The sequence below is a fragment of the Cryptotermes secundus genome, unplaced genomic scaffold, assembly GCF_002891405.2.
Source record: "Cryptotermes secundus unplaced genomic scaffold, Csec_1.0 scaffold693, whole genome shotgun sequence".
Taxonomy (NCBI): Eukaryota; Metazoa; Arthropoda; class Insecta; order Blattodea; family Kalotermitidae; genus Cryptotermes; species Cryptotermes secundus.
In genome coordinates, this window is record NW_019722434.1 from 793,949 (window position 1) to 820,186 (window position 26,238).

General features: G+C 40.5%; 1 protein-coding gene across 1 annotated transcript in view; it reads right to left on the bottom strand.

Moving 5' to 3' along the window:
• Positions 1 to 5,167: 5,167 nt before the first annotated feature.
• The window catches only part of LOC111861441 (cyclin-L1), a 30,249-nt gene continuing 9,178 nt past the window's right edge, over positions 5,168 to 26,238 (bottom strand). The window contains exons 3-9 of the mRNA XM_023846014.2: positions 16,094 to 16,214; positions 11,201 to 11,265; positions 10,774 to 10,978; positions 9,169 to 9,422; positions 8,952 to 9,053; positions 7,829 to 7,960; positions 5,168 to 6,325 (exon numbers count right to left, since the gene is read on the bottom strand). Of these exons, the coding sequence (XP_023701782.1) occupies positions 6,133 to 6,325; positions 7,829 to 7,960; positions 8,952 to 9,053; positions 9,169 to 9,422; positions 10,774 to 10,978; positions 11,201 to 11,265; positions 16,094 to 16,214 (1,072 nt within the window). The 3' untranslated portion in view covers positions 5,168 to 6,132. The remainder of the gene's footprint in view (positions 6,326 to 7,828; positions 7,961 to 8,951; positions 9,054 to 9,168; positions 9,423 to 10,773; positions 10,979 to 11,200; positions 11,266 to 16,093; positions 16,215 to 26,238) is intronic.

A 26,238-nucleotide genomic window follows, 5' to 3' on the forward strand; every position in this document is an offset into this window, starting at 1 on the left:
AGGTTGGTCTAGAAGTAAACACAGAGAAAACTAGGTATATGTTTCTGTCTCATCACCAGAATATAGGGAAAAATCATGACATGAAGACAGCTAACAGATTATCTCAACCAGTAACCTCAGCATATATCAGAAAGATGTTTAAGTTATATTTAATAATCTTCATCCTAAAATCACACATAATTTAAGCCAGCATTAATAGTGTCTACCATTTCATTCCTACTCTGTAGAATAATTTATCTTAAAAATTCTAAGTATAAAATAGTGACGGTACTTTGATATAATTCTGTATTATATGAGATGTCTGTAACTATAGAAATAGCTGCTACATTTTACATTTGTATTTATCTTAGGATTTTTCAATTCACCAAACTCTTCCAGCTGCACTATGACCCAGGGGGGTGACTCAACCTCTAACAGAAATGAGTACCAGGGATCTTCCTGGGGGGTAAGGGGTGGCTGGCACATAAGGTTGCCAATCTCACTGCTGTCTGTAAGCCAACCATCTAGAAAATGTGGGAGCCTTGACATCTCACAACCATATGGTACTCTGGCCTGTTATAGTGATAGTTTTACTTTTTACTTTTATTGGAAACAAGTACTGTATTTGTGTTGTGACATGTTCCACACCCTTGGCTTAGGCCTATGAATATAATTTATTCTGATGAGGATGAAATCTAACTTAACTTACAGTAGCCAATACCGACTTCCAAACACTTGTACACAGGCCAAAGTACAATAACCATGAACTCTGATATACTCATAAAGAGTATGATCTCCCAGGGTGTTATTGCAGAAGTGCATAATCGGGAGGCTGTCTGGGATGAGATGCTGGTCCGTCTTGTGCGTCTAGTGTCTACAAATGTTTTGGATGTACATGCTGCTGCCTGCAGTACTTAACCTGCAAAAGGATGATGTTCAAAACATGTTGACAAGTGCACTTAAAGTGCTCTTCCTCTTAAATGCAACTTGATTATTCACATACAAAAACTCCACTGACTCAGTGTAATAGACTGAACTTCAGCACACACACAAAAATGAATGGAAGTGAAAGCGGCATCCCAGCACAGTAAGAAGGAAATATGTTGGGCACTAAAATAGCTCAGAACTATGTACAGTGGATACTGAGAGAGAACTGAACCAAAACACGGGAATGTTGATGGCATCCACTACTGTGCACTTCACATTAAGTGGCGAAGTACGTTTCCTAAAAACAGTCGCTGAAGAAAATGATCAGGTATGGCTAACAGAAGTAACTCAGATACACTATTCGGTTTCATCAATATTTATGGATTTTCTAACTGTATTTTACAAAATATTGAATTACTTTACATTATATAAAACAATACAAGTTATTTGTACAAATATTTAATGGGAACATTACATCTTCCACTTCATAGAGTGCTCTCAAAATGTGGCAGCTGGAGACTGCATACAAAATCAGTAATGATGGCACTAAAAACAGGGTAGTGTGGGATAGTTATATGGATATTCAAATAAGGAACCGTTGCAGACCACTGCAACAAGTGAAGGAATGGGACTGGAGTGGAGCCCCTTACAACTGTGGAACTAATAGCATATTTGCACTGAGAAAGGCATCTCCACTAACTGGAGGGTGGGGAGTTGCAAAATATCGAAACTTGCATTCTCATTAAACTTATTTCAAACATTTCCAACTCATATCTGGAGGGGGAGAACTCTTAAATTAATATTAACAGATCCTGGAAAATGAACATACATAGTTGTTACTCACACTTATGTATGATTTATTTACAACAGGACAGTTAATGAATAATTAAATGTGAAGGATATGGAAGTGGTAGTGGCCTAATTTGAGACTCTCTGGTATTTGCCTGGAGGGACTGGGGGGGGGGACCAAAGTCAACATAGCTTATGTCTTGGTCAAAATTTAAATGTTGGTCCTCCCTTATCAAGAATGCAAGCTACTGTGCACCCAATTGCGATAGGTACATGAACACAAGGCTGTAGAATTAGTTCTGCAACAAAAACACCAGCTAGAATCAATAGAAATGCTTTTGTTAACAGGGTGGCTGAGATGAGGTGATGAGCACTAGCAGCGTGTTGGGAAGTTCACAAGAAACTGTTACTCCATTACACAGTGTTCCTTCCCCATCACAACACTCTCCTTGTCCTTGGGAGACTTGCAACAGAATCCCCTATTTTTTAATCTACAACTATGGCCAAAAAGACTTCATAGCACTTTTCATTTTCATAACAAACTGTTTGACTGCCAATCTGCTTTTTTATTTCTCACATGAATTCAGGCTGAAGTTATATCATACCACTATTCAGATTTGCTTATGGAGACTATAAACAATAAAATTATTTGTCAAAAACAAAAAATTAGGATTCATAAATGTCCAAAATGGATACTAAAGTTGAGTTACATACTCTTCAATGAAAATTAAGGCACCGAAATCAACGGTGTAACAAGAACGACCATAAATTTTTAATCACACTGAATACATGTACTGCACAAGTTGGCGGTTTTTTTATATCTCATGTCATCTCACCAGATGCTTCCTTCTAAAGTAAAAAAGTGTCATCACTATGGGCCCCACTCAGCACTCACCATGAACCAGTCAGCAAATCCAGTGGTCCACAAACCTTCTCTTGTGACAAAAATTAAATTTGTGGAATACCTCAGTAAAAAAACAATCTCCATGGTTTTAGTCCACAAGCGAACTATACAAACCGAGTGGCCGCTGCTTGTCGGCGAAGTTAGTGCCAATTTTAGGAGATAGAGGGTGTCATGTGGTCAGCGCAACAAATTCCCATGGCCATTTATTTCGGTTTTCTAGACCGGAGCCGATACTTCCTTGAAAGAGCTCCTCAATTATCCTCATGAGGCTGAGTGGACCCCGTTCCAGACCCACTACTACTCAGAAAAATCTGGTAGTGCCAGGACCTGTGGCCTGTAGCCAGGAACTCTGACCACTAGACCACAAAGAGTAAAAAATCAAAAGACCACAGATTTTGAGGTTCTCACAGAAATGAACATTAAAGATTGCTGACTTATCACTCTAAAGAAACCTGCTGTCTCCAATCCCTGATTATGGAGGCAGCAGGGACCTATGAAAAATTTGTGTTATTTTATCCAAAAGGTTAAGTCTCAGTATCTGGAAGCCCTGTTCAGGGGTAACCAGGAATCACTGAACCAATGAGTTCATTTAAGGAACAAAAATTAATTTCCTAACACTACAGTATGCAACAGAACCCCAATTTATTGCTCCTAAGTTTCAAGTTTCCCTTCATTTACTGTTAAATTTTGAAGTCACAAAGTTAATAATTTCAGTTCTAAATTTTCATCAGTTTCACTATTCATACCCATTATTCCTGAACTCCGTGGTCTGTAGTCTGCAAATGAACTACACTGACCGAACCACCACCGCCGCTTGTCGGCGAAGTTAGTGCCAACTTCAGCAGATAGTGTGTCACGTGGTCAGCACAATGAATCTGGCGATTAATCTGTTTCAGACTGGAGCACCATTTCCTTGAAATAGCTCCTCAATTATCCTCACAAGGCTAGGTGGATCCCGTTCCAGACCCACTACTTCAGGAAAATCTGGTAGCGCTGGGAATCGAACCAGGTACTTCGATCACTAGACCAGAGAGGAGTTTGTGTGTGTGTGTGTGGGTAAAATGTATATGTCAACTTGTTAAATTTCTAGCTCAATAATGTTAACCCTTTCCAGTCCTTTTCATTCCCAATCTTCCTATCAGCTATAAATAGGAATGAACAAAATATTCACTTTGGTATGGAAACAATACATAACTCCTGCCACTAAGTTCTTCCTATATACAGACTACTAGAAGAGATGTCAGAATGAAATCACCAAATGACAGTAAACTTGGTGGCATGAGCCTTCTGCAAGGCCAACAAACTGATGCTCTGGGGGGGGGGGATAGGAACTTCACACACCTGGACACTAAGAACCCGACCAAAAAAAGGNGAACTCACACAACTGGAATCCTAGCAACCTGACTAAAAGATGTGCTTCCTGTTCCAGTCATAATGGAACAACATCTCTGCACACATTCAAACTAAGTGTGATCTCTTGTTACCGCACTGTTTTGAGCATATCAAAACTGGACACATCAAAAAGAAACCTAACAAATTATGAACCATTTACTGGATGACAAGAGTATTTATTCATTAGTAAATTCTGTCTCTTCAAGGCAGAACACAATGCCCCAAACACTGTACTTCCTGGAACCTTCATTCATGCCTGTCATTTAATATCAGAACCAGTTCTTTTCAGTATGCTCTGCTCCCAGATAAGGACAAAATCCCTCTTACTCTTATCCCCCCCTCACAGTGGTGGAGATCTGTGAAACATGAGCTCTGTTTCTCACAGTGGTGAATAAAGAGTAAACTTTTCTAGGATGTCACCCCATGGCCAACATTTTGGAGGAACTTATATAGCCTCCATCATGAGGGTAAAAGAGGAAGGCAACAGGTTTCTCCAAAATGCTGGAATCGTCCAATCAGAATACATAATGTTACATCCCAGAATATCATAACCTCAGTCTATGAAATACAGCAAATAACAAACGGATGATTGCTGTCTTCTAGGATGTGAGACCACACAGTCTCATATATTGTGACCTGCTCCCTTCATCTTCAGGGTTTTATCTTGAAGATAGAGGCAACAGGTTTCTCAAAATCACTGGCTTCTTTTTATTGACTACACAGCATCATCACACATCATCATTCAGTTCCACAGCCCATTTATTTTAAGTTAAAAATGGTCATGAAGACAAAACACCTTTCCAGGACATTCATTCTTGTTCCTTTTATTTTAGTGCTTTATAAAATAACCAAAGAGTTAAAGACCACCGTATCGGAGTTCCTGTTCGCTTGCGCCAGAACAGACTAAGCTGGTCGTGGAAGAAAAGTTATGTTATGCTTGAAAACATGGCAAGACAGTCAACATGCCTATGAAAATTGTACGAGGAACAGACACATATGCATGTGTTCATGGGAATGAACCATCAAGAAAAGTGTTTCCTAGAATGCAGGAAGCAAAGCTGGTTTTTAAAATGTTTGAAACAAGGAAGATTTTGTGAGATTTCAGATTCTGATTGTGATGAATATTAAGACTGGGATGTGATGCTGCACAGTCTAGTGGAATGGTGACCAATTTCGAAGGGACATACTGCCTCCATCTTCAAGGATGATTATACTCTAAAATGATGGCAACATTCTACCGTACTGTATCACATCCCAGCAGACTTCACTCTTCAGGAAGATCAAAGCTTGTGACACATTTCCAGAAGGGGTTTGTTTCTCCCTGAACTAGTAGCAAATGCAAAGCCTCATGTTTTACACTTTTCTCAGTACACACATTGATCAGAAACAGATCTGCTTCATGCACATCTATCCAATCCATAACTCACTGGCACAGAAAAATAAAGTACTTGAAAGGAAAGGATTAAATAATGCCTAACTATGGGTGGATACAAACAAAAGCTCAGCCAGCTTCCAGATCAAAAGGGAAAGGATGAAATGTCTGCTGCAACAGAAATGACGTGCCAACTAATTCTTGTACTGGGTGAAAACATATTCGGCATTTTTTTTTACATTGATGTCATTTGAATTATACAAATTTTTCAACGGGTATATTCTTTCATCTGCAGTTCTCAAGAGAATGGCACTCTAAAGTTTAAAAATAATTTCCTATATCCAGTCACGGGCGTAAGTAATAAGGCTTTAAATGTTTAATAACGACCAACTGTTCAGTAAAGATCATGTACCAGGGATCATAACATGGGGTTGACTAGGCATGCATTCGATTGAGTTCCTACGCAAAGTCTTCACTCATTCTACATCTGACTTCAGGGTCCCCCCTTTTTACCTGAGCATTGAACTTCCTTTCACCTCAGATCAGTATTCAAATCTGCCATAGAAGTTCCACTACAGAGAGCACCCCTGTACAAAACTGAATAACCTTGATACACGGGCCAGACTGTGGCTCATACACTTGTATTGCACGTAACACGGAACACAATTTTCATGAATCAGGGTGATTCAAACAAATATACATGATACTCAAGACTTCAATCCCTGGGGCCAACAGAAGTAAATATTCTGCTAGTATGGGCATCACAGTTTCATCTACGTTCTTTGCTCCGTATCCTGTCATCGTCAAGTCCCCGTGATAAGTGTTTGCTGCGAGACTTGCTGCTAAGCTTGTCAGAACTTGTGTAGTATTTGTCATACCGGTCGTAGCTCTGTGAGCGTGACCTTTCCACAGCATGCCGTCCATCATGACTATGTGACCTAGACCGGTAACGCCCTTTATCCCTGGAACAATACAATCCTATATTAGCAATACAATCTTATAAAAATTAAGCACTAAGGTATGTGCAGAGTATGTTTTGTTAACTGACAATGCTTTCTGAGCCACAGTCCCACATGTGGCTGAAAAGAACTTCTCAAGTCACAACACGCATGCTGTTGAAAAGACTTTTCTAAGCTGTGTGTGTTTCCAAATCAGAGCAGCATATACTGCTGGAAAGAAATTTGCCAAGTCATGGCACCACATGCCAATGGAAAAAATTTTCTGCTTCTACCAAGCAAGGCATATGGGTACATAACCAGTAAAGATGAGCTGCCGATTTTTTGTCTCTAAAAATTAATTAGAAAATGAGATCTTTCAACTGAACAGGAAAGCACCTCAACCACAAAACACAGTAGACACATAAAATATGTCATGTCTAATATTTAACATAGTTCAGGGTGAATAAAATAAAACTGTACAGTCTAGACCAAACTGCTACAACATAATGACATCATCATCATCATCACCACAGGGAGCGGCCTGTACACATATCACATAAACCTGGTATACATCACTACTCGTAAACAACCTGCTGGGTGATACACAGAATTGTGAGCGTAGACTCCACAAGACAACAGCAAAGTCAAAACTACATGGTCTCATTTATGAGAGATCCCAATACACAGGCACCCCGAACTATAAATGCTTCTACCACCAGAAAAGCACATCAACATATGGCGGTCACAAAGTTTTAAAGAGATTTATTACAAAATATCTCATTTCTGTACAATTTTAGTGTTAATTTTCAAGTTTTAATTTTTAAGACTAAATTTTACTACCTAAGTATTTATGTTTTAATTGAAAATTCAATTTATGCATTTAAAATTCACAAATGCATAATATGGATCCGTAATGAAATCAGATGCAATTGAAGAACTTGGACTGGCAGCACTGTATGCCTGACGATGGCCCATTATAAGGGCTAAAGCATGTAGTGTCAACAGCAAAATAAAACAAATGCTGATACAATGGTGTCTATTGTTGTGTAGACACGCGCCATTATACACGCATACCCTCTATACAACTGAAGGGTTTATGGAAAGATCATGGAAATGTTACCAACACATCCAGTCCAAAGCAGGAGATGGGAGTACATTTTACCAGTCTTTGGTATAGTCCCCAAGGGACTGTGTGGGTGTGAACAGTTGTATTACTTCTGCCATATACCAATGCATAGCCTGCTGAAAGTCAACCAACATTCCAGGAAACATGCTGACTCCATCTTCAGGGTCAAAGAGTAAGCCAAGCAAGAAACCAGCACGAAGCAGGCAGAAAGCAAGCTCTACTTGCTACCTGCTACATACTTGGCTTATTGTTTGACCCTGAAGATGGAGGTGACATGTTCCTCTGAAACACTGGTTGACTCAGAGTGGGCTACACAGCGTTATATCCCAGAACACAAAATCCTCGAGGAATGTTCTCTGGTAGATCATTGCTGGTTACTTAGAATTTGTAATGCGTCTCACCTTGAAACTTTGCGAGAGTTTTTATGTGGTGAGATACTGGGAGACCTGGAGTAGCTCCTCCTCTTGTGAGACTTCTTTGACTTCCTCTCATGTGACCTCGATCGTGATCGTGACCTTGAAATTGACCTGGTTCTGTAAAGATAAAGTTCCTTGTACAGACCAGAAAGTATGCATATATTATGTTTCAAATGCTGTTTATAAGTCAGTAATTATAAATATGGCAATACTACTGAATTTTGAGTTCATGTCTGGCAAAATTAATGTTGACAAAATATGTACTTAAGTAACAAGCTGTAGCTGTCCACAATTATGGGCATATTTAATTGGTTGTTTAAATTTTGATTTATTAATTGGGCTTGACTGATGCCACAATTGATCCGACCATACAGATTCACATTCTTTCAGACTAACAGAAGTGAACTGGAAATACAGAAATATTACATTACATTGTTTGGGCTAGAAATATATGAGCATGTTGTGGAGCCTGGTTTCCTTCTGTGGGGTTTAGAGCAAGAAATCTGAGCACAAAGCAATTTCTGTCACTATTAAGTCAGGTCTCTGTGGTCAGAGTTCCTGGCAACAGATCCAGAGGTCCGGGTTTGCTTCCCGGTGCTATCAGATTTTCTGAGTAGCAGTGGGTCTGGAATGGGGTCCACTCAAGCCTCTTGAGGATAACTGAGGAGCTACTTGAATGGAAATGTAGCAGATCCAGTCTATAAAACCGAAATTAAAAGCCATGGGGATTTGTTGTGCTGACCATGTGACACCCTCTATCCGCTAAAGTTGGCATTAACTTCACCAACACAAGCGGCAGTTGCTGGGTCAGTATAGTCGCCTGTGGACTAAAACCACGGAGTTTGTTGTTTGTTATAAGTCAGGACACTGGGGGGGGGCTGGTGGGAGCTATCCTATGAAGTAATCCTCCCAGAACTTCTCACGCTCACTGCGTGGTTCACTGGAAAGGTTATCTGTGGAAAACATGGCACTGAAACATGAGGGGCTTTCTACTAGTGTGACAAATAAAGATACATACACTGAGGGAAGATTAAGCAGTTTACTCAACACAGCGGGAGATGGCCTGCTGCCAGAAAACAGACAACGTGCAGCGAAGTTAACAACCCACCTGTTCTTCTTTGACTTTTTGCTGTGTTTGGGAGGCGGGCTGTGGCTAACTGTCCGAGATCTGCTCCGACTCCGATGTTTGTCTGAGGCATGGTTATTTCGACTGAAACAGAGAATAGAACATATAACCGTTTTGCCCAATCCACTATACAGAGACACAGACTGCCAGAGCAAACAAAACTGGGTACATTCATATCCAAATGAAGGGAATGCCTTGCCTGATAAAGCCTCCTCCCCAACGAGGCGATCCACTATTGTGATGTTTGTCCTTGCTACAGCGGGTTGGTGAGCTGTGGCGAGATCGCGAATGTGGTGAGGTGGGGCTATTGCTGCCTCCACCAGGTGTGTTATTGCCAGATTGGGCCCCAGTGCCTCCCACTCCACACCCAGAGGCCCCTCTGGCCTTCATACGGGCCTCCTGGTAGTGACGCCGTAGATCCTCTACCCGCCGATCCAGTTCATCTGCATTTGGCTACAAAACCAATTAATGGTAATTACCACAGTATACATTTCCATCTCAAAAATGATATGGAAACGACATGTATATGCTTCTAATGATAGCAGGCTACAATGAATGCAATGTCTCCAGTTTCTTCAAACACCGTGTCTTGAGAAATGGACTGCTTTTGTCAGCCTCGATTAGTGATTTCCAAATGGGCCCAACATAGTAGGAGCCGTTCCTCCCACAAGCCTGAAGTTGAAAGAGAGATCCAGCTTTGAAATGCTGCGTTTGTAGAACTCGAGGCAATACACACTGTCCAAAGCAGTTATGTTTGTGGACGAGGAACTGCTAGTGGTCACATAAGTGCCTCCATATTTTGCAATTATAAACATTGTCATTATCTTTTTGGATGGGCTCCCAGAGATGTGTACAATGCTGCTCTGTAGTGTTTGTGCAATATTACTATCAGAAAGCAGGCGGTGTATTTCTGCTGGACTCTGTGTTCACACTGATGTCTCTTCTGTGTCCGATCTGAACCACTTCAAAGATGATTACAAACAGGGATCAACAAATGTTTAATCACAAGTAGGTCTCAAAATTTTGAGGAGTTGAGGAAAGGAATACTTTGACATTAACCTCAACACTGATTTCTCAGTCTTGAATATCAATAATTTTCAGAAAACTAATTTTCATTTGAACATCAGCACACAAACTACACAATCCAACAGAATCACAATGGCTGTCAACACTAGTATACATCAACCTGTCAGCAAAATCTCTCCCCCTCCCCCAATGCTTTCTGCCCATGGCACAGAAGGATATCTCTCTAATGCAACGAATTATCAAAAATTCCCGATGAAAAAGAATCTGGTATCAAAAGCTACAAGCAGTACACTTCAGAGGATTGTAAAGAGTGGCTGGTGTTCTAAAATTATGATTACAGTGAAAAAAAATTGGTCTTGCAGAGAAAATTCTTGAATAATTTTTAGGTTTTATCTGGAACTGATAAAGCCCTTCTTCCATATACCTATAGATGTTGGTGCAGTTCACCAGCCAAGACTAGAAAATTCTACTTGCCAGATGTTTCTCGAGCAGGGAAAGAGTGCCTGCCCACTCTCCAGGCTTTTTTCGCTTCTTTGAAACATATCATGATAACAAAGTTACTTATACCCATACCACTTACAAATTTACTGCCTGATACCTGCAACTAAATTAAAATGAGAGGACAAGGAAGAATATTAACAAATGGACTTCAAAATTTTTCCACTCACTGACTCGACTTTTCACTCAACATGGATGAGAGTCAGGGTTAGATCTGATCATGAGTAAAAGTACAGTGAGGCCTCACCAACAGGTACAAATAATCCAGCTAGTGACTCACCTTTGGTCTCTTGTAGAGCCTTAGTATCCTGAAGCACACATCCTGGATGTCCTCCTCAGACACACCGAAGACGCTGAACCAAGCTGGTGACTTCGGCAATGAAATATTCAACTTTCTTGAGGTAAGATAGATACAGGCACAAGCAACAGTTTCGGGCTGGTAGCGCAGAAACACGTCCGTCCGCAGCGAGTCATTCATGTAGTTCCTGTGCAGAAGCAAGGGGAGCATTATCTTAGATCAGCAAGAAAATATAACTTCACAGTTACCAACACATTACACACAACTTTTCTGCATGAGAACATATACACCCTGACAGCATACACAAACTGCCTTTGAGGCTTGAAATTCATCTAAATAATAATGCAGTTTTGCTAAAGTTGGTGGTACACACAGTAACCACTGCAATTGAAAGAGCTAAGTGACCTACCACGCCAACTGCATCAGGTTTTGGTGCTTCTCAAACCCCAGCACATGCAGGTACAGCACAATTATCTGCAAAAAGAACAGACACAATGAACATTCAGTACTCATATACTTCTGCTTCTCCTGTGGCTCACCTGTCCACGTGCACGTCTAGTGCTGGAAAGCTCACTGCACCGCAGGTATTAGTCAGATGCTATTCTTCTGTACTGCACTCAACTCACAGCCCTCAAGGAAAGAAGCCAGTTGGAAACAACCCACACAAATGGAAGGGTAACATTACAACTGATCTTAAAGAAACGCAATGTCACAGTACACACTAGATCTGGTTCTGGACTGGGACCTTCAGCTTCCACAAAAGGTAGACAAGTTCTTGACAATCTGAGTTACTATCAGTGTCTCAAGAACTTTGCCCCATTTGCTTAATTTGTTATACATCACTTAGAAAAATGTTTCAAATAAAAGTCATGGACATCAATGAAACATATATGATAAGAACAATTTTTCTTTCCTGTCAGAAGACGTTCATTATAATCCTCCCATACCAAGAGTTCTGCCGCTAATATGCAAATTTACTGCCACATTATGATGGCATACAGTCTTTCATCTTTGCTCTTTACATTCTGTGACACATCTTCCGGCAGTCTGCATCTAAGAACAGATGGCAGGGAGTTTTATCAATCCTGTATTTAAGCATCCTGTTGCATTACTATATCTGAAACTGTTTATGTACTACACAGTCCATCAACAATGCAACAAACTGTTCCTTCTTTCTTACACTTTCACTTTTGACACAACATGTTTCAGCCCTAAATGGCCAACTTCAGGTGTCTTACTGTGGTACAACTGCCACACTGTACTAATATTGCCTATTCGTCACATTTGGGACTGCAAGCTTCATCATTTAAAACGTCATAATCGTAGTCAATTGGTATCTGCTAAAATAGCACACGCTGTAGTTCACTTAATTTAAATAAAATAAAATCTATTAAAACTTTCTTTAAATTTTGTAAAATTCCTATTACACCTCACAAGGTGCGCCATCCACTTGTTTAGATCTGTATCCTTTTCTTCAGATGTTTTACTGTAGCAGCCTCTTTTTGTGTCCATAAGCCAGTTGTGTTGCATCTGCAAGATCCACATGTTAACCTCTAACTGCCGAATGTTATATATACATGCAGCAAGCAACACCCCATGTTGGCCGAATAGAGGCGTGCTCTATTTGGGAGTGCTGACAGTTTGATCTTGGGTTTGAAACGAAAACAAACACATCCAAGTTCATGTCGGAGGTTCATTTGTTAGCTCTGAACAATGAAATCGTTTATCACAGTACTGGTTTCTATACTATTTACGTTTAAATATGACTGTTTATGACCTGGTCAGCCAAATAGAGCCCAGTTTTATTTTGAGAACTGAGAAGTAAATATTCATCTGTCCTCGCATGTTAGTGCTTCTAGAGTTTTCAAGGAAGTGTGAGGTATTCAAGGATTTGTTTTCAGGAGCGAATTATCAGTTAGGAAGTCAGTGTCGGATTGTCATATATTTCTTTATCACTAAAAAAGTCAGTGTCAGACTCGTATATTTCTTTATATATCATTTGTATTTTGTGTCCTGGAAGAGGTATAAACCTACTGAGCCAGTATTACTTTGTGAGTAAAAGGCATCATCGTCACTGTGACTTTCGGTATCAATGTCGGTCTGTCACCCTTTTCAACTAGTATTATAATTACTTTGCATCACTATTTTGTGAGTATTTCTAACAGGTGAGTGTGTTGCTTTGTCAATCAACATAATTTATTAGAGTTTACTGGACACCCCCCTCCACCAAGATGATTCTTTAACCATACAAGGCGAATATCACGGTCAGTGGTGTTTCTTGGCGGAGGCCAAGGTTATTTGGGGCCCAAGTGAGTTGACTGGAGGTGAAACATTCACAACACTGGCCAACCAAAGTGAAACAAAGACGTTGTCGCGTGTTTCGCTAAATAACAAAAGCAGGAGCACCATTTTCTATTGCAAAAAGTGTGATGTTGCACTGTGTGTCGTGGACTGCTTCGAGAAGTGGCACGCGCGTAAGAGTGTGAGGTATCGTAAACTGTGAAGTGACGCAGTTCAAACTCATGCACAGTCTGAACAAAATATTATTCTATGTAGTGTGATATTTACAATATCACCAAGTCTCAAGGTTGAAAAAAAAAAAAACTACCTGTAAGTCCTCTGGAATTTCATAACATATATAATAAAGAATGTACTTTGCATTTCATGGCAAAATAATCAGTTAATTTTAATTTGTAAAAACTGCTTTTTGTGTATATGTTGATTTTATTGCCTTTCAGGTAGTTTTTAGTTTGTATTTCTATGTTGCACAGAATGCAAAATTTGTATTGTTTTAAAGTCTGCAATGTTAAAAAATTAGGGCCATTTAAAATTCTGGCTGCAGAGCGCTCCCGGCAATTTAAAAGTCTGTACATTAAAGGTTAATATTTTTTTGATGTTATTACTAATACAGTCAACTCTCGATTATCCGGGGGCGGATAAACCGGTTTGCAGCTTAACCGGGGCTACCAGGGCTTTTTTGAGGCCTATATGTTGATTAATATTCATTCACTTTTCTATCACATGGTGAGTTGTAACACTATTTTCGCACTAGTGTGAACCGAGCTCTGTATTTTTTGGTCCCGTTATGCTAACACAATGTTTTAGGGTAGGGGTGAAAGAATGCAAGTGGAAAGTTTCAAGGACAGATACACTGCCCCAGTTCGTCTCTTTGTATCGATCTTCAAGTGCGTTAGCAAAATGTCAGGGTGTAAAAGGAAGCGTGTCGTGTTAAGTATTCAACAGATACTCATGTGAGCCCGGCTTCGAAATGTTAAGCAGTGACGAAACCGTAAGTTCAGTGGGGGTGCAGCCAGAAGAGCGGGAAGAAAGTGAGAATGAGGAAGAGGTGGACAGTGCTGCTAGTAAGAAAATATCACATGGTGCTGTTCTTAATCATTTGGAATCCTTACTAGACTATCTTGAGAGTGAAGAGAACAGTTTATTAAGTGACAAGCTAATATTACGTAGGCTTCATATGGATATCCGTAAAAAGGAAAATGCCGCGAAAAAGCAAATGACAATATTAATTTTTTTTAAGTATTAGGTGTGAATATTCATAAAAAGTGATGGATGTTGTTGAACACTGTGATTGAAATAACTAATTCACAGTTCAGTATAATGTAAAAAGTATTAAATAGGCCATGAGATGACATAAAAATGAGGTTGAGTAAATTTAAATACAGGTAGGCCTATAGTACTATTATGAAGGTACAGTATTACAGTACTACTTTTAATAACATTTGTCTTAACCGGGTTTTCAGTTAATCGTGATTTCCATGCCCACCATTATCCCGGATAATCGAGAGTTGACTGTATTATGTTATGTTTACTTTATACTCACTTTGCCCCTTGCTTGTGCGTTGTCTTCACTTGTGTAGATGTGGTGTGCTTGCTTCTGTATTTATATGTGCTGTGGTTGTGAAAAGGGGGAATGTGGGGAGGGGATAACTGTTATTTTGTATAATCCTTCACAACACATTCAAGACATCAGAACTGACAATACTAGACCTGTGTCTTCAAATCACATATTGAACACCGGACACACACATGGCACAATAACAGATACCATGGAAATTATAACAACAGGGAGGAAAGGAAAATATCTGAATACACTTGAAAAGAATCATATTTATGAAATCAGTAGGAAAAATCTACATATGAATGACACTAATACTGACACACATAATCCCATATTTGAAGAATTACACAAAATAACAGTATACACCCTCCCCACAATCACAGGTCATTTAAATACAGAAGCAAGCACACCACATCTACACAAGTGAAGACAACGCACAAGCAAGGGGCAAAGTGAGTATAAAGTAAACAAACATAACACTAGTACTAACATAAAAAACAATATTAACCTTTAACGTACGGACTTTTAAATTGCCGGCAGCTCCCTACGGCCGGAATTTAAATGGCCCTAAGTCTTTAACATTGCAAAGTTTCAGAAAAAAATGCATATTTTCCGTTCTATGCAACATCGGAATATGAACTAAAAAGAACCTGAAAGACAATAAAATTTTCTACATATATACAAAAGGGCAAGTTTTACAAATGAAAATCAACTGTGAGTATTTTGTCATGAAGTGCAAAATATAATCATTATTATATACGTTATGAAATTCCAAAGGACTTACATGTTGTTTTTCTTCAACCTTGANAAAACAATATTAACATGTGGCTCTTGTAAGATTACAGACACAACACAATGACCTTACGAACAGAAAAAGAGGATGCTGCAATAAAACATCTGAAGTAAAGGATGCTGATCAAAACAAGTGGACAACACACCTTCTGAGGTGTAACAAGAATTTTACAAAATTTAAGAAGAAATTAATAGATTTTATTGATTTCAGTGAACTACAGCGTGTGCTATTTTAGCACATACCAACTGACTAAGAGTATGACGTTTTAAATCATGACAATATCAGTTAAGTGTAGCAGTTTTTGCATAGTAAGACACTTGAAGATGGCCATTTAGCGCCAAAACATGTTGTGTCAAAAGTGAAGGGTAAGAAAGGACCAGTTTGTTGCTTTACTGATGGACTATGTAGTATATAAACAAGGGCGCTTTATATTCAAATTTTATATAAAATATGGTTATCCTGAAAAAGTATGAACCAAAATAAAATTCATCTGTCCAGTGAACAATACCAAATTCAGAAATCAGCTGAGCAGTTTCTGAAATAGAAAGACCAATGCACATAACCTCACTATGCCTTAGTTTTATTAAAAAATGTAATAAATTGTTTTATGGACATACGGGAAGACTATAGAACATGCACATGTAACGAACCTTGTGAGGATGTTTGACATGGACACAGAACCCCAGTTCCTTGAGCACTCTCCGTTCTGCCTTGATGACCTGCGTCTTTAGAGCTATGTAATTCTGGTCCAGGATCATGGGCTGTATTGTTCTGCAACAGAAAGCACAGGGCCACAAATAAGTGCATGCAACACGTAAACTACAGTAAACCACAAAACAAATTACCTCCCACTGCCACATGCTCACACTTCCTCCTGTGTTCCAAGCTGCACCTCAAACCCTCCCTGAAGTCAGTAACTTCAGTGCAGAGCTAACAATACTCAAGTACAGGGCATGACTCATGTAGACCTGACAGGAGTTGGAAATTAGTTTCACACCACACAAATCTCATGTTACACAAATAATCTAAATACAGCCATGAAAGCTCAGCAGAATCATGGTTATGTCACAGACTGTCTGGATTTGATTACTGGCATGACTACTTTATTCACAATTATGCCTAAATAACACTTGGGACCACCCACTGAAATCTGACACTCTGAATCATATGCAATCTTGTGGGTTATGACACTGTGCCGTCTGGCAGGTGGATATATGGTTTCAGAGGAACACAGTGCTTTCACTTTTGCAGCGTAAATGCTTTCTGTGCTGAAGGTGGAAGTAGCATGTTCCTCTGGAACACTGTTAACCCCATACAACACTACATATCGCACACCAGAAAACCACAATATAAATCTTCACAACAAAAACTCCAATCATCTTGCAGTTTGGGCTCCATTATGCAAGAGAAGTCATACAAAGGTTTGTTATTGGTTCAAATGGTTTGTAGTAGAGGTCTGGTCTGCCTGCCCTGTGCCTTTCTGGCTCCTTGTTCAGCTGTGGGGGGTAGCGACGGTCAGTGAGGGCCCGAATTTGTCATACAACAATTAAAGTTAGGGTGTCAAAGACAAGGAAGTGAATGAGAGACAGCATCTTTAGTTTATCGCACCCATCTTCCACCATTCTGGTGGAAAACCATATCTACTGGTTAAACTACTAAACCATCTTGTTATAAATACAAACAGAATTACTAACTGTAACCAGCTGGCATGGGATATCCTCAGAATCACCAGTCTAATAACGGAAAACACCCAGGGATACTATGAGATTTACTTCACTCTTGGCAATATGTACTGCAACAGTGTAACAACCATAAACCAGGTGACAAATGCTGCTTCCTCTAGCTAAAATACGATACATACATCTGCAGGTGTTTCTTCTATAACCGAAACTTTGTATTCTGATGGCAGAATTTCTTCATGCCATACCACTTCACTGGAAGAGCAAGTCCCATGTACACCTGTTAAGCAGGACTGAAACAGACTGCATCTGGAGAACACACTATGCTCACATATACCTTCTTGAAATCTGAAGGCCAGACGGAAGATATTAAAGTGTGACAAGCCGTTCCTACAAAACAGAGGCTAACAGCAACCAGTGCATTTTTTATGGAAGTAAGAACATTAAGATACTCACAGTCATATGAAGAAATTCTGCGCTGCCATTTCAGAAACCAGTGCAGTCCATTCGCAGTGGTTAATTACATCACCAGCCAAAGTTGATTGGCGATTATCATTTCCCTACTTTCTTCAGTATTTCTCTTCCATCTCTTATCCATCCCACCCTCATTCTCCTCCTCCTCCCCCCTCACCTATATTATTCTAAGCTTCAATCAACCTACACTTCTACCTCCTCCTGCTGTTCTCCCAAATGCCTTTCCAATTTAATTTACACGTTGCCCTATCATTATTTCTGTTGAGGCTGAGTCGACCCCAGGGCCATGGTGCGGCTGGAAGGATTAGGTCAACTGAAAAATCCAGTGAACTCATCGGGAATTGAACCTGCGACCTTCCGGCATGTAGCACTGTGCCTCAACCATGCTACCACGTTCTTCTTGGAGGTAACAGGCACCCAACACGTAAGCAAATGTGGGAACCTCGACATCTCACAACTCTATGAGCCTCCACAGCCTGTTAAATGGATAGGTTTACTTTATCATCATCATTCCGTAATGATCTAGTAATGTCTGGAGACACTTTGTATTTTTCAAAGTATTCTAGTAATGGCAAAGATAGGCCAGGCTTTACCTCACATCCTAGCAATGATCCCAGGACTTTCTTATGGAGGAAGGAAAGGAGAAATAAGTGGCCTTGGGCTCAAACGCAGGCATGACCAGTAATACTAACCATTTTCCCAGGGTTATCTCTCCCAAGTGGAACACCTTTTGTCTTTACCAGTCTTCTTTCATGGCACACTGTTTCGAAGAAACGTTGTGGGGAAGACAAACTTTGGCAATGCTATACACAGTCTCGTTGCTATGTTCTCTCAGTCTGCATCCAATACGTAATTCTGACATCCCTGCTTCAGCTGCATTGTGTGTTTATGTTGTTCCAACATTTTGGCATATATCGCAGACACCATATTCAGGCGAACGGCAAAAAAGGAGGATGCACCCCAATCTATACAGGACTTAAATGGAAGTATGGGGTTGGGGGTTTCGAGCTTGGTGGCATCCAACAGGAACGGGTTATTTAACCCATATGCAGGCATCATAGTTGGAGTAAAGCTGCAGATGTGGTGCCCGTGGTTAACTACAGGTGCCATACTGTACACAGAGGGCAACATCTTCCTTCTGCGTCTGGCGGCTGTAAGGCTTGCCAAGATGAAACAGTGGCAGCACAAAATGCAGCTTAACTCCAAACAGGAAATCTGCATTTAAAGTTATGTATATTCATACTAATGAAATTAATTCCATCTCCAGTGGTAATTAAATGGCTTGTGTATCTTACATTATGTTTGATGCAGTTTATGAACTGTAAAATGAAAGAAAGCTAAACCCCCCTGTGGTTGTTGGAACACAGGAATCAAGTGAGCCAGATACTGAAATTTGATGTATGTATGGAGCCTGTGTGTTTGGCCCCTGCAGCAACTGCCTTCACACAATATTCCGCTTCTTACTTTTGAAAGCATTTGGCATCCAATGAAACAACTTTCCTGAAGCTTACAAATGAAAATAGCCAGGCTATACAAACACACCAACTTCACCACCTTACCACATCTCGCACAACACACAATCACATTGCTGATCTGGTGATACATTATCTTCCTTCAAACTGTTCTCAATATGGATGCCACCCTTTTGTGAAGATCTTCAGGTATATCCTTCATCTTGAGACCTCCAAATCTTGAGAAGCAGGGAACTGTGGAGTTCCTTGGAAAACAATTGCAAGTTCTAAAGGAATGAATCAATATTCTTTGTCTCCATTTCTGAAAAAATTGAGCCATTAAACTACCTGAAGTCACTTTTAAAAACATTCCTTCCATGTTCAGAAATTCATGTTACGTACCTTTACAGTCCGGCACGATCTGTTTCAAAATTAACACAACATATAATCACACACATTTCACTGAACGACGAATGGTCCTTGACGTCACTGGAAAATGCTTTGCGATTAGTAGCACAGACATACTAATATATCAAGATAATCAATACTGCTAACATACTGTTTGCTTTTCTCCAAACAGAAGAAATTATTATGAACTGTCCTATGTCTCTTCACTGTTTTAGTCTTTTTTGTAGTCTGTTACGCTGAAGTTGAAAAACACTCACCAGAGTTCGAACTTCTTGTGTACTTACCCCGCGTCCAGCAGCTGAAAGAGGCAGTTCAAGCACAGCATTGTTCTTGTTTGTTGGGAGTACCAACATCAAAACAACACAGTATCTATGAAACCTGCATGAATTTAGCAATCCCCCACCCCCGACTCCACAATGCCACTTCTGAAATGTGAGTGTAGATAACAGTTTGTCAAAAAAAAGAAAAGCAAACATCTGCCCACATCAAAGCCTAATGTGACAAGCAGCATATACCGGACACTGCACATCTGAATACCGGTGGAGATATTATTATGCTTTAGCAAACATTTATTGGATGGTACAGTGGATTCAGCTAGCAGACAGACCAAACAGCTGCTCACATAGTGAATAATTCCACCTCTTCTCATGGACCCAGACGCTTGTTACCTGCCTAGTCCAATGAAAGTCAACCAACATTTTGGAGGAACACGATGCTTCCATCTTCAGGTCAAAGAATAAGTGAAGCAAGAAACCAGCACGAAGTAGGTACAGGCTCTGCTGTTCACAAACGTCTGTCCTGAGCCAGAAAATATTTACCCACTTAAGGATTGTTTTCCCATGTACAGAGGAAGGAGGCTGGGAAAGAACAAAAGGCTTAAGGCTCACGAGTGCCCAGAGATGGGTCTGTGCCCGAATAAGGGCAGTATGGACAGGTTCATGTGCCACGGCGGGGATCCCAAATATAGAATCCCATCAGGGACGCTTCATACGATTTCTGCCTAGTCTTTTCTTCCTTCCCTGGCCTCACTTCCATTTCAGCTCTTCTAATCCATAAGCACATGCATACAATTTTCCTCCCACACCCAACCTGTGGCCAGATAAGCACAGAAAGGCTGGCAGCCAACGTTTCAAGGTGCTCACACATGTGCACAACCAGTCACCCTTCTCCTGTTTCCTATTCATTCAGTCTGGTTCTCTGCATGAGCCAGTGGCAACTACTGGGCTAGTTCCCAAGGTCTGTTTCTATACAACCTCTCATTTTTCCAAACCTCCTCTATGCTTTCTACCTCCTGCGCACTGGTTTCTTGCTCAACTTAATTTTCACCATGAAGATGAAGGCGATGTGTTCTCTGAAACACTCACTCACTCTCATCAGCCTACACAGCATTATATCTCAGAAGACAGCACTCTTCACAACCACCACCGTGAGGACCTCAAATCCTACAAGATACACATTTCTGATGATACTGTAGAACTTTTTTATTGATATCACTCATCACGGTTTCCAAAGAAAGATATTCTCTGACTGATACTGTGCTCACATTCATTAACAGCCACATTCAGGCTTGTCAGTTCCATTTAAAGGACAGTGTTGACTATAAAAACCTGCTTTATTATTAAGAAATTCTGCATTTGGCCACCAAGTGTGCTGACACTGGGTTTCATATGACTCTGATGACACCATCAACTTGCTGGTCTTTAAACACTCATAAATAAAAAAAATACATAAGGGGTAAGCAAATTACATATGATGGGGTACCCAAAAGAAACCGAACTAATTTTTTTGTGGGCAGAGCTTTTGTAGTACCGTGTTTTGCCGCTATGAGCGCATAGAGCTAACATTCCTGAGTCGATAAGCCGACTACCGTTGCTTCAGAAGGTAAGGACTAGTTTCGGCAGAGTTTATAGTGACAACTGTTTTGTGTGATCGTCGTTTTTGCAATGGCTGATATTCGTGAACAGCGTGCAGCGGTGAAATTCTGCTTTTTGCTCGGGAAAAGTGGACCAGAAACTCGTGAAATGTTAAAAACAGCATACAAGGACGATGCTATGGGGAAAACTCAAGTGTCTGAGTGGTTTTCCCATTTCAAAAATGGTGAAATGTCAATTGATGACAAACCTCGTTCTGGTCATCCTTCCACGGCCCGAACACATGAAAATGTTGAAAAAATTCGTGAAATCATCAAGGAAGATCGACGACGGACCATTGAAGAAATTGTGGAGCTGTCGGGAGTGACTTGGAGCTCAGCGGCCAGATTTGTGGCAGTCAGGTGATTGGTTTTTCCATCATGACAATGCCCCTGCTCACACAGCCCTGTCTGTATGACAATTCTTGACCAAAAATGGTATGACCCCTGTTCCTCACCCTCCATACTCACCCAACCTTGCCCCATGCGACTTTTTTTTGTTTCCTCGAATGAAAAGAGACATGAAAGGAAAAAAAGACGGAGGCGCTGTCAAGCATCTCAAAAGATGAATTTAGATAATGTTTTGAAAAATGGAATAAAAGACTAGATAAGTGTATTAGTGTAAGTGGAGAGTACTTTGAAGGGGATTGAAGGTTTGTGCTTAAAATTTGAATAAATAAGTTTAAAAAAAATAAGTTTGGTTTCTTTTGGGTACCCCCTCGTAAAAACCCAGCAAAGAATGAAATCACCTAGGGGTTTTATTTCACTCTTATAACAGCACATGATTTGCGTTCTTCTGGTTTACTGTCTTGCTAATAAGACACCACGTTACATGTGAAAAAGGATAAAAAACAAAAAACGTAAAGCTATAGTGTAGTTGGTTGAGGCACTATGCTACAAGCTGGTAGGTTGCGGGATCGAATCCCGATGAGGTCACTGGATTTTTTCAATTTACCTAATCCTTCCAGCCACACTATGGCCCTGGGGTCGACTCAACCTCTAACAGAAATGAGTACCAGGAATATTCTTGGGAGTAAAGGGCAGCCAGCACGTAGGATTGACAACCTTACCGCCATATATGAGCAGACTGTCTAGAAAATGTGGGAACCTCAACATCTCACAACCCTATGGCCTTCCAAGGACCGTTACAGGGATACCTTTACTTACTTTTTTATCCCTGTTAACAGGCCATGAAGGCCCATAGAGTTGTGAGACCTCAAGGCTCCCACATTTTCTAGACAATTGCTCAGAGATGGCTGCGAGCTTGTCTGCCTTACGCACCGGCTGCCCTTTACCTCCAGGAGGATTCCTGGTACTCATTTCCGTTAGAGGTTGAGTTGACCCCAGGGATATAGTGCGGCTGGAAGAATTAGGTCAACTGAAAAATCTGATGACTTAATCAGCAACTGAACCCTTGACTTTCCGGCTGGTAGCACAGCATGACCCATGTGAGGAAGGATATGATTTTTTTTAAAAATAAATTACATTTTGATGAAATTTTGACTCCAGAGGGCAAAAACCGTTTTGCTTCATGCTTGCTGAACTGAAAACACTGGTACAGAATGCAATGTGTCTGTCTCATACCATTATCCTTTATAGTCATGACACAGCTACAGTGCACTGCCCACCCTGAAGAGGCACTGCATACTTATGCAACAGCATACTTCATTGAACATTTTACAAAACACATAAAAGATAAGGGCAAAATTGTCCCTGTTATATTAGTATGATCAAATCAAGGCAGATAACAGGAAACAGGCATTTGTAGCATGCATACAAAGTTTTGGTAGAAGAACCTAAAGGCAGCAGACCACTAGCAAGACCTAGATGTAGATGACAGGATACAATATTGAGTCTTAAAACAAGCAGGATCGGAGGTTGTGAACGGGTCCATCTGGCTTAGGACAGAGGACGATGGCAGGCTTTTGTGTATATGGTACCAAGCCTTCAGATTTCATAAAATACTGGGAATCTCATGAATGGCCAAACAAATTATTGGCTTCTCAGGAAGAGCTTGGCTCCACTGAATTAATCATCTACCTTAATTAAGAACTACACCATTCAGATGTGTGGGAGAGTGAAGTTACAACTCCACATACTCTTAACCTAGACACCAGATGGTGGTGAGCAGTCAACTTTCAGGCTCACTGTTTTATGCTAGTGCAAGGGTCCCACCCCAAAATACCTAATGAATACAACAAGACTGTTGGACCCCACAGCTGATCTGGTATCAGTGAACACAAATATCTCATTCGTCTACCTGGAATTGAACCTGGTCAAGCCATCCACAGAGAAATCAATATTTTACGCTTTACAACTGCAGACAACAAATACTTTTTTATTCAGCCATTAAGCACAGTGCTTGATAAGCTAACACTTGCACTGCTGTTACAACTCCACATACTCTTAACCTAGACACCAGATGGTGGTGAGCAGTCAACTTTCAGGCTCACTGTTTTATGCTAGTGCAAGGGTCCCACCCCAAAATACCTAATGAATACAACAAGACTGTTGGACCCCACAGCTGATCTGGTATCAGTGAACACAAATATCTCATTCGTCTACCTGGAATTGAACCTGGTCAAGCCATCCACAGAGAAATCAATATTTTACGCTTTACAACTGCAGACAACAAATACTTTTTTATTCAGCCATTAAGCACAGTGCTTGATAAGCTAACACTTGCACTGCTGTTACAACTCCACATACTCTTAACCTAGACACCAGATGGTGGTGAGCAGTCAACTTTCAGGCTCACTGTTTTATGCTAGTGCAAGGGTCCCACCCCAAAATACCTAATGAATACAACAAGACTGTTGGACCCCACAGCTGATCTGGTATCAGTGAACACAAATATCTCATTCGTCTACCTGGAATTGAACCTGGTCAAGCCATCCACAGAGAAATCAATATTTTACGCTTTACAACTGCAGACAACAAATACTTTTTTATTCAGCCATTAAGCACAGTGCTTGATAAGCTAACACTTGCACTGCTGTTACAACTCCACATACTCTTAACCTAGACACCAGATGGTGGTGAGCAGTCAACTTTCAGGCTCACTGTTTTATGCTAGTGCAAGGGTCCCACCCCAAAATACCTAATGAATACAACAAGACTGTTGGACCCCACAGCTGATCTGGTATCAGTGAACACAAATATCTCATTCGTCTACCTGGAATTGAACCTGGTCAAGCCATCCACAGAGAAATCAATATTTTACGCTTTACAACTGCAGACAACAAATACTTTTTTATTCAGCCATTAAGCACAGTGCTTGATAAGCTAACACTTGCACTGCTGGTCATGAAACTACCTGCCTTGGCTGGAACTTGCGACCTTCCAGCTTGTAGCATAGTTCCTCAACCAGCTTGGCTACCACGTGCTCCTCAGAATACTGAGCCAAATGAATACAGCCTGTACCCAAAAAGTCTACTTCTATGACACGAGTCTTAATATTACATTCCCCCTACACCCAGATTTCCCAAATGGTCTCTTACCTCCAGGCTTCTCACCAAAATATTGTATGCATTTCTTAGCTTTCCACACATGCTATATGTCCAGCCTGTTTCAATCCCAATGCGTCGACATGTCTCTAACAAGACAAAGGAAGTCTGTGGCATCTGAGATTTTCACAGTAGTGAATATGAAAATTACTGTCATCTGGGATGTGACACTGTAGCCTGGCAGAAGGTTATTGGCACCTGAAGATGACAACAAAATGTTCCACCAAAATATATGTAACTACAGTACCCTCACTAATCCAGAGTTAAGTGGTGGGAGAGGTCATCCAAATTAGTGAAGGGGGGGGGGGAAGAGAAATAAATGGAAATTTGAATGATATTAGTGCCCCTGAAAATAACAAAATATCACTGTAGAGCCTTTATTTAAAAACTATAAAGAGGCACCGCATGCATTCATCGATAGAAGCCTCAGCAGTTGTACTTGTTTATGAACGTAACAATGTAGGTTTGAAGGAACTGTCAAGTTTTGTTTGAACAGACAAGTGACTCATCTGCCTGCCTAAATGCCATGTGTACTGAACTGTGAACAGCATTTTTCAATCTTCATATTTTGATCTGGACTAGCGAAGGTTTACTCTATCTGCCATGCTACACAGCTTCACATCACAGATAAGGCTCCACACATAAAGTTCACCTTCACTTCCTTATTCATTCTTCAAACAACAGAGTGCAACAACATGTTCAACATACGTGTCTCAGCACAGAATGGCTCTGAAACATACACAGTGCAGACAAAGGCAGTAACATAAAATGGACTTTCCTTAAGTCACTGTGCAATTTTTTTACATACTCAGACATGGTCTGTGAGCCCATAACAACAGGAGGAATATCACAGCTTGAAGTAACTTGGCACTGCTATTTCTGATTCTGAACAATCTGCAGCCCTAACTGCTATTTGTACTGTCAGAGTTCGTAGTGATGCTGCATTTTCAGACAACATACAGAAGTGGCATTGTGTCCCTCCAAGCAGCCCATTTCCAAATTTGTTAGTATCTTCCAATCACGACTGAGGGCTCCATCTGTGTATAGTGACAGTATTTTTGAGCATTACATAGCTCAAAAAGATGCACTGCACACCAAATAAAACTTTCAACTGCATTGAGACATAACGCCCAGTTAAATAGAAACAATAACTTCATTTGAATTTCTCTGGAAGGCAAGTTATGGTTTTAACTTACTCTCAAATAATTATGGAACACTTCACAGCAGCCTGCTTCACCAATGTGGGGTGACACACAAAATACAGATGACTCAAGTTACGGCTTATCTCAACCCACTATCTGTGGTCCTAAACATTCCACTGCCAAACAGTTAATGGGACTTGGGGGGGGGGGGAGCGTGTTATCACCA